Raw genomic sequence first — 10,000 nt, forward strand, 5'->3', positions numbered from 1 at the left:
CCCCTCCCCCACAGCCAAAATCTAAAGACATGACCTTTAGGACCTAATAGGATTAACCCACCACTCCCAGCTCCATGTAGTCAGCTGCCCCAGAACCATTTTCAGTCCAGTTCTGCAACTAAATAAATCTGAGCCTTCTTTCTAAAACAGTCTCCATTTTGTTTATTCCCGGCTTGGACTGGACCCTGATGATGATTTTTCTTTCAATAATTAGTTCAGTTCTGCCAATAAACATCTGTCAAGCAGCTGGCTTCCTCTCACCTACTTCAAACAGTGGTGCTTTGGGTTTTGTTTTTTGTTTTCTCTTAAAGGTATAGCCTCCTGGCTAAAAAACAAACCCGAGCTTTTTCTTCCAACAGTCTCCCATTCCATTAGCAACACGCGTGCACAAATATTATAGTTTAGAGGTAAGGAAACTGTATTTCCCAAGGACACAGAATCTCCTAAGATTCTTCTTTTGGCTCCCAGACCATCTTCTAACTATTGTTCCTTTCTATTTCTCACTATTTTGAATGCGTGTGTCTGTGTGCATTGTGTGTGGGTGTGTAATACATGCACCGGTTAGTCAATTGTTTGGCAAGGAGCCTCATGGAGCATCTTCGCTCTGCTCCCTTTTTCCTGAGTTCCAGGCCTTAGCAGCCACGCCTGATCCACTGATTATTCCAGATATTCTGATGGTTTCTGTGGTTGATCAGCTTCTGGCGATTCCTGGTGTTGAAGGAAAAATCTTCATCAGGGTCCAGTCCAAGTCCAAGCTGGGAATAAACAACATGGCGACTGCTTTAGAAATAAGGTTGTAGTTTATTGAAGAGGAGAGCCAGACAGAAAGATGGCTTTGGGGGGGGGGGAACCCTGATCACATGTAGTAAGGAGTGGTGGGTTTTTATACCTTCTTGGGCTTTTGTTTGGAGTTGTTCCTGTGGCATGAACTTTGACCTGAGTCTGAGTGTGACTTTCTGGTATTCTGATGGTGGCGGGTTTATCCTATTATGTCCCAAAGGTCATATCTTGCTTCCCTGTGGCTGGGGCTGATGAGTGTTGGATTTTTTTGGTGTGAGGGATTGTTTTTTTTTTAATTGAAAAGTTTTAGAATACATTTTAAAATACATCCCCTCCCCCTCCCCTCCCCCCAGCCCTCCCCAACCCTCCCCTCCCCTCCCCCCCTCCCCGACTTCCCAGAGCTAAATACAGGGTATAAAAATACAAACTAACATAATCTAAAATATGCAAACAACAATAAAATATTAAATTCTATCGCACTTTAACTCTTAGTAAAATAACTACAAGCTAATTATACATCATATAAATCCGCTACTTATTCAAATGCTAAGTGAAACTTTTAAGTCCCATATTTATTCTGAATATAATCAATCCATCTCTTCCACTCCACAGTGTATCTCTGTTGTGATTGATCTTTCAAATATGCTGAAATCTTTGCCATCTCCGCCAAGTTAGAAACTTTTAAAGTCCATTCTTCTATAGTCAGCAGTTCTTCCTTCTTCCAATATTGCGCTACTAAAAGTCTCGCTGCTGTAATTAAATTCAACATCAACTTAATATCTATAACAGTGATATCTGTGATAATACCCAATAAAAACAGTTGCGGAGAGAACTTTATTCTTTTCTTAAATATTTTTTGCATATTCCACCAAATTTTAATCCAAAAAGCTTTAACCTTTTTGCAAGTCCACCATATATGAAAATACGTTGCGTCCTCACAGCCACACCTCCAACATTTGGGCTGACAGTTCGGATACATACTTGCTAATTTTTTTGGATCTAAATGCCACCTATAAAACATTTTATAAAAATGTGAGGGATTGTTGATTCTAGGAATCTTTCTAATCCAAGCTTCCTGATTCCAATCTTTCTGATAAGATTATCATATCTGCATTTCTGCAGACCTAGTTTCTGTTTGGGGCAGAGAGACTTGGGGTGGGTGTTGGTTTCTGCCTTTAAAATCCTTCGGGGAAATATATTCTGCTTTTTTAATATTTCCCAAAATATTTCTTTCTCTGGATTGTTCCCACACTGGCTGAAATTCCACTGGGTCAGCTTTACTGGCTTCTTCAGAGTTTGAATCCTGGGCTGACCCATAATGCAGCTATATTTGTGGTTTTCAGCCAATTTAATACTCTGCATGACCTTCCCCACAAAAAAAACTTTCACATACAAAGCTAAAATGATAGTTAAGGCTCATAAAGCTATCGTGCTGCTCTGCCATTTAAGAGGCCAGCTGTGGGTGCTGCAGGAAGCACAGAAGGTTGAAAGATAACCTGACTAATCTAATTTTCTTTTTCCTGCCTGAGATATGCCAGATCTGAGAAATGCTTATTTTATTGATTAAAACAAAATGCCTCTTGGGGAGATATCTGATGGTTTTGATAACCTCTAAAATCAAAAATCTAGAAAGAGTACAGAGAAGAGCAACAAAGATGTTTAGGGGACTGGAGGCTAAAACATATAAGGAACGGTTGCTGGAACTGGGTGTGTCTAGTTTAATGAAGAGAAGGACTAGGGGTGACATGATAGCTATGTTCCAATATGTCAGGGGCTGCCCCAAAGAAGAGGGAGTCAAGCTAATCTCCAAAGCAGCTGAAGGCAGGACGAGAAGCAATGGATGGAAACCAATCAAGGAGAGAATCAACCTAGAACTAAGGAGAAACTTCCTGACAATTAGAACAGTTAAGCAGTGGAACAACCTGCCTCCAGAAGCGATGAATGCTCCAACACTGGAAGTTTTTAAGGAAAGACTGGACAGCCATTTGTATGAAATGGTATAGGGTTTCCTGCCTCAGCAGGGGGTTGGACTAGATGACCTTCAAGGTCCCTTCCAACTTAGTTATTGATAATAATAATAATAATAATAATAATAATAATAATAATAATAATAATAATAATAATATTAATAATAATAATAATAATGATGATGATGATGATGATGATGATGATGATGGTGAAATACCACGACCTGGCCATCGAAACTGCACGATTATGGATGAAACATGTAACAGTGACACCCATCGTCATCGGGGCACTGGGAACCATGTCCAAAAACTTTGCAAGACACATCAAGAAATTGCAGCTTCCTGCAATAACTCCAGCAAAGCTACCAAAAACTGTGCTACTAAGAACATCTTTAAAGAGATACCTGGTTGATCCCTAGGATGCTGGCAGCAACTGGTGTCAACCATTAGTGCCAGTCAATTTGAGTGTTCAGTGGACTGAAGTGTCATGTGTTATGAATAAAAGATTTTTATAATACATTATGTTTTTTTGCAGCCATGGGTATAAAAATGCTGTGAAGTTTTGTCCATGATCATTTGGGAATGACCCCCAAGTGACATATTCTGCAAATAAAATTAATAAATAAATAAAACAAGTTTTAGGGAACCTTGGGATGTCATCAGCTAGTCCCACGGGATCTTCCAATGGTACTCAATTTAACTGAGACATTTCTTGGATGAGAAGCAAAAAAAAAAAAAATTCAAAGAAAAAAACAAGCCCAGTTGCTTTTTTGAAAAAGCACGGGACTTGGGACAAAAATGACTTGGATGGTTGAGAATCTCAATAGACCTGAAACTCAATTTCATAGCAATTTTTTTTTTCAAAGATGGTCTCTGATTTCAGTAAATCTTAGCATGTTTTTTTTCTAAGTTCTTTTCTCATGTTGTTAACTGTTAGCTGCCATGGTTTTGGGGGGAAAAATTCTCATTTTTTTAAAAAAAATCTTTCTTGGGGTTATTGTACTGTATTCCTGATCTTCTGATTGTATTTGGTCTTGGACTGTAAACACATTTTATTGCTTGATTGAAAGCTAGGAATGGCTACCCCCATTTTATGTGGATGGCAAACCAATAAAGGCTTTCAATTCCCCAAGAGTACAATTCCTTCCAGCAATTTTTGACAATCAGAAGAACAGCCATGGTTGCTTTCTTTTAATAATTAGATTAGAGTGTCCCAAATTGTCCACCTTATCTACAGCTTTGAACTTTTCTAAGCAAGCAAACAACACTTCTTGCAACGATGAGGCAACGATTCAATTATTACACTCCAGTTCAAACACACCTTGATACTTACACTGTGGAATCCCTCCCTGACACTATCTGAACTTGGTGGTTGGCTTGCAAACATTTTGTTTCACTTGATATGTTACAGGGAAAAATTTCTGCAAGATAATGACCATGCTCAGAGTGTCCCTTTTTTTTTTTTTACACAAGCAAAATACACTAGACCAGGGGTAGGCAACCTTGGCTCTCTTATGACTCGTGGACTTCAACTCCCAGAATTCCTGAGCCAGCCATGCTGAGGAGAAAGGGAGAGGTTTCCAAGCTGAGAGCCATGCTGGCTCAGGAATTCTGGGAGTTTATTTATTTATTTATTTCGATTTATATACCGCCTTTTTCCCGAGGGACTCAGGGCGGTTTACAGGGCAAATTAAAACAATACAATATATACAAGTTAAATTAAAATTAAATTAAATAGCCCCCAAATAATTAATAATTAAAACCTTAACCCAAAAACCCTCAGTCCAGGCCGTCAAGCTCGAATAGCCAAGTTTTTAGGTCCCGGCGAAACGAGCGAAGGTTGGGGGCCATCCGGAGTTCAACAGGCAGCTGATTCCAAAGGGCAGGCGCGCCCACAGAGAACGCTCTCCCCCTGGGGATCACCCGCCAGCACTCCCTGACCGGCGGCACCCTGAGGAGGCCCTCCCTGTGGGAGCGCACAGGACGATGGGAAGTGGATGAGCAGGTGCTCTCGAAGATAATCCGGACCCATGCCATTTTGAAGTCTACGAGTCATAAAAGAGCCAAGGTTGCCTACCCCTGCACTAGAACAACACACCAAGGCAGGAGATGAGATAGCTGTTTCCAACACAGAAACTCTCACTTAAATCAGACTGCAGCAACTCTTTTCAATTAACCTTGTTAATTGAACTCTTTTCAGCCTTTTTGAGTTTCTTTGCTCTGCTCTCTGCCCTGCTCCTTAAGGGATCAGAGTAGTGGTGGGATTCAAATAGGTGAACAACTGGTTCTCTGCGTGGATGCCACTTCCGGAAGTCTGTTTTCGGCCCGGGCAACAAAAAATTTGCTGCCAGTTCTGCCGAAGTGGTGCGAACTGGCTGAATCCCACCACTGGTTCAGAGGCCATTTTTCACTATCTGACTATTCAAGCTGTTCTGATCGTGGCTACGTTTAATAAGCTTCTGCTGATTCTTGGCTTGATGCCTCCTGGGACTGAAATTCCACTGTATCATTTGGAGCGATTTTCTTGAATTCAGAATCTAATTCCTGGGCTGTGACCGCAATCAGCCATAATGTAGCAATTTTTGTACATTTCTATCGGGCACAACAAATAAACTTGCAATTCAGAAGACTCTATTGCTCAAGCCTATAGGCAGGAATCCACCTGACTAAAATTCATATCTGAATCTAAGCCAGAGAAGGGTCAATGGAATTCAAGATGGAGTGGACTTGGTCCATTTGTGGGAACATAGCAACTATAGGCTAATTACTTACTTAGCCTTGGTGGAGCAGTGGGCTAATGCCTCCTTAAGTAACACCAGCTGCCTGCAATTAGTGCAGGTTCGAGTCCCACCAGGCTCAAGGTTGACTCAGCCTTCCATCCTTCCAAGGTAGGTAAAATGAGGACCCAGATTGTTGGGGGCAACTAAGCTGACTTTGTAATAATGCCGCTTGGGGTGTGTGTGAAAGCCCTAATAAGCAGGCATATACATAGAATGAAGGCTACTGCTAAGCACATTGATTTGTGCTTTAAATTGTAAGCCGCCCTGAGTCTTCAGAGAAGGGCGGGATATAAATGGGATTTAAAAAAAGTGTATTAGTAAGAAAAAGACTAGCAGGTGAAGTGAAGATGTAAGAACCATATTATTAACTGACATATTGATTATGAAAATATCGAAACTAATTATTACTGACTGGTTTTTTTAACGCATGAATCCAGACAATATGCTGTTTGCTAAATACTAAAGAATGTTATCTTATAAAAATTAATAAAATATACATAAAAATATTCTTCCATTAAGGTTAATAGGATAAGGGGAAGTTATCACGTGTTTACCACATTTATTGGGATGTACATTATCACAGGAGGGAGGGGGTCTCTGCCAAGGAGTAAAAGGCACACTGACCAAGAATCCTTGGAGTAAAAAAAGAGGCAAAGAATGGAAACCTCATGTAGCCTTTCACAGAGTGTATATAATAGTTATGGATTTTGTGCTCTAGTCTGGCAAGATTCCTGTCAATGGGTGAGCAACAATTAAAAAACCTGATCTGAGTAAATCTCTGTGTCTTTCTTGGTTCCTTGCTCCTGACACCACATTTTTTAAGAGGATGTCATAGGAAAGTAGAAAGAAAAGACCCACCAGTATTTTCCCCAGAGGCCATGGGGACCTACAGCTCCTTTCAGGAATCATCTCCTTCCAGACGCAAAAAAAAGAGAGAGAGTCCTTCAAGGTTTTGTCTGTTTGCTTAAACCAACCAGAAGAAAAACTGCATTTGGTTAAATACATATCCTCACCACCAAGATTGACACACAGGACTAAATGGTCAAAATGTGGAAGCCTGCATTGTTTCTTGGAGCATTAGCTTAACAAGCCACTCAGAATCACCTTAATGGTGACATAGGCAGCATACAAATTTAATAAGCAATAAAAGGAAATTGCTGTCAGAGTTAACAATTGTGACCCTAAGATGTTCTTCCTTTAAGTGACTTGGATTCCAGGAATTTGAGGGACCTTTTGGTTGATTCTTCTTTAAGATATGATCGTATCATTAATCACTTCTTTTGCATAATGTGTGGAAAAAACACTTGAAGCTGCAAAATTCAGAGAAGATCCAGGTTGAGATCTCAGTCTGGTACATTTTGGTTGATTCTTCTTTAAGATATGATTATATCGTTATCTGCTTCTTTTGCATGCTTTGTGCAACGTTGCAAAACTCAGAGGAGAATATCAGACAGGTTATTCTGATTTTTCTCAGAAGGTTTGCAGCTTGGTCCAGCTCAATTCCTCTTTTTAACTCTAAGTTCATCAAGTGCCATCTAACGGGATTCACTGGAAAAAAGATCTCATCCTTAGATTCCCAAAGAGACCAGCTGGTTCCATCTAGAGATTCTTCCCATCATCACCAGGTGCGTCTGCAGGAAAGGGGTCATTTATTATCTGCAAAACGTTCCTTATTGAGACCAGAGTAGGACTAGGAGTATGGGATCAGCTAATCCAGTACGGTCTTCTGCTCTTTAATGGAATTCAATTTAGCAGCATTTTTTCCCCCAGTACAGTATGATAACAGTCTTCTCATATCTGACTTCAGTCAATCTTAATATGTATTGAAGAGACGTGGTGGTGCAGTGGTTAGAATGCAGTAATGTAGCTTAATTCTGCCAACTGCCAACAGTTCGATCCTGACCAGCTCAACGTTGACTCAGCCTTTTATCCTTCTGAGGTCAGTAAAACAAGGATCCAGATTGTTGGGGGCAATAGGCTGACTCTGTAAATCACTTAGAGAGGGCTGTAAAGTGCTACGAAGTGGTATACAAATTTAAGTGCTAATTGCTATAAAACAGCTAGGAACCTCAAAGCATTTTAAACAGTGTTGGAGCATTTTGATTTATGTATGCAACGAGCAAAGAGCAAAATTTGAAGATAGGGAAATCTGTTCATTCAGCTGCTCCCAGCTAATAACTAAGTTCCAAAAAAAAGTGTGACTTTTTTAACCCATGAGTTATTTCATCAGGTCATCTCAACAGAGCGCTATTGCTATTGCTAATTTTTTTCTAATTTCATGCTATTAATTGTTAGCTGCTACCTTTCTGGAAAATAAGTATTATTTTTAAAAATTCCCTTTTAATGGTTGTTGGTCTTCTGGTCTTTTGATTCCTTTAGTTTTGAACTATAAATAAATTTTATTGCTTGACTGAAAGGTAGGAAGGGCTACACTTGTTCTGTGTGAATGGCAAACCAACAATGTCTTTGAATTCCCCAAGAACACAATTCCTTTCAGCCATTTTGACAGTCAGAAGTTTCTTTTAATAATTGTATTTCCCTTTCAATTACAGTGCCCCAGGTTGTCCACCTTATCCACGAATTTGAACTTTTCTAAGCAAGCAAACACTTCTTGCAGAATGGAGCAGAAATTTAATGACTCAAGAGGTATGAACAGCATTAAAACTATATTATACATAAAATATCCTTTCCTTTGTGGGTACTACTGATAACGAAAACCTCAAGGATTCATAATCATTCGTGAGTTTATTCCAGAATTGAAACTCTAGCACCAAATCAAGAGTTCCTGCTCTCCACTCCCTCCTGGGGTTGGGAATTGCACGGGCATTTTGAAAACATTCAGTGGGTACATTCACAAAATGGCTTCTGATGGAATTCTTCATAAACTAAGCATGATGGATACTTTAAGAATATCAACACACTGATACTTTGTCACTTCCTACAGGAAACATCAACCTGGAATTGTCCTTTGGAAGGACACAAGGGATGAATGCAATGCTCTTCTTCAATTAGAATAACATGATTAGAGGCCTAAATAAATTTCAAAAAATGAAAAACAAGAATGTAGAAAATAGCTTCCTTTTCAAAATGGGCACTTAAAAAAATGTTTTTAACTAATTATCGGTTAAATAATCCCAAGGCAGCTTGGAAGATAACAAGACTGATTATTGGCTAATGACCATCTGGGCAATGACAGGAAAAAATATTTAATGGGGATTATTTTATTTATACATTCACAGACTTCCATTCATGACGTGGATGAAGTTTCTAAAGCAGATTAGCATTTTTTCTGCCTGCTGTTATTGATCAAACGAATGACTTACTATAATTGCTTCCTTAGGGACTTCACGAATCCCATTTGTACAGTTTGATTTCTCTGATATTTGGAAAAAATACCAGTTGTAAGTATATTATGATACAAAATATTTTCTTTGCAGGAATGGAGTTAGCTGTCCATTAGTTTCATAATATTCCAAAAGGCAAATTGCTTTGGTGCTCAACCCATTTGTGCCTTCTTGTGGAGGGAAACTTCCACGCTGGAAGTTGATCAACTCTCCATGTAATCTCCCCACATAAATCAGGAGAACACTTCAGCTTTCTTGGTCTTAAATCCATGGGACTTTCTTGATTATATGACAAGGGTCACATATGGGGTCCACCTAAATGCCCACAACCTTGTTCTTTTGCTTGGGAAAAAGGGCAGCAACCTCACGACATGTGCTACTTATTGCCCTCCATCCGACAAATGTACTTTCAAATTGTCTGGACTTTTTGAGTGAGCAGCTTTTCTCTAATAAATGCTAACTATGGTTATTAGCATGAACAAACTCTGACTGAAATTGACAAGACCTTAATCAACTACGCTCCGAAAGCCAGTTGGTAGCACTAGTACAGTACGTTCCTCTCAAAGTGCATTTCCCTTTGTGGGCCTGTTTACACCTCTCTTGCTCTCTCAAAATGTAAATATTAAATGATTGCTGTGTCTTCCCCCTACATTTGTTCTCATTTCCAATTGTTTGTGTTGCCCTTTGCCTGTTCAAATACCAGATAACCCTACTCTGTCCTCTGCCAGTTGTCCTGAAATGCACTTTGAAGGATTTTGCATAGAAACTTGAGTCACGATTGAGTGTACCAATTCTCCAACCTTGCAAGAAACTTTAATTTTAGGGATGTAATTACCATCAGGTGATCATAAAGCAGATATGTGTTGATTTGTGTAAATAAAAAGGGTCTCTGTGTGTATGTGTGTTTGTGTGTGTGTGTGTGTGTATCTCTAAGAAGAACTGATTCTCTTTCTCTTTTTGTTTTAGGATACGCAAGGAGCCCTTAATTGTTACTAAAATGGTCAACATTCCTTTCAATACTACAAAGATTCCTCCAAATATTTCTGAAATACCAGATTTTTTTCCTTCACCTTATGCTCAATTGTTTGATAATTTAACACAAAATCTTATCGATGGGTTCATTGCCCTT

General features: G+C 39.4%; 2 protein-coding genes across 2 annotated transcripts in view; both read left to right on the forward strand.

Moving 5' to 3' along the window:
* Positions 1-10,000, forward strand: part of LOC310638764 (proto-oncogene Mas-like) — a 481,088-nt gene that overhangs the window by 413,783 nt on the left and 57,305 nt on the right. The gene's annotated exons all lie outside the window — the stretch shown is intronic.
* The window catches only part of LOC310638989 (proto-oncogene Mas-like), a gene marked incomplete at both ends in the record, with an annotated part of 960 nt that continues 828 nt past the window's right edge, over positions 9,869-10,000 (forward strand). The window contains one exon of the mRNA XM_083360350.1: positions 9,869-10,000. This exon is cut by the window's right edge and continues 828 nt beyond it. Within this exon, the coding sequence (XP_083216476.1) occupies positions 9,869-10,000 (132 nt within the window).

The sequence above is a fragment of the Vipera ursinii genome, assembly GCF_947247035.1.
Source record: "Vipera ursinii genome assembly, chromosome: 3".
In the NCBI taxonomy this organism is placed as follows: domain Eukaryota; kingdom Metazoa; phylum Chordata; class Lepidosauria; order Squamata; family Viperidae; genus Vipera; species Vipera ursinii.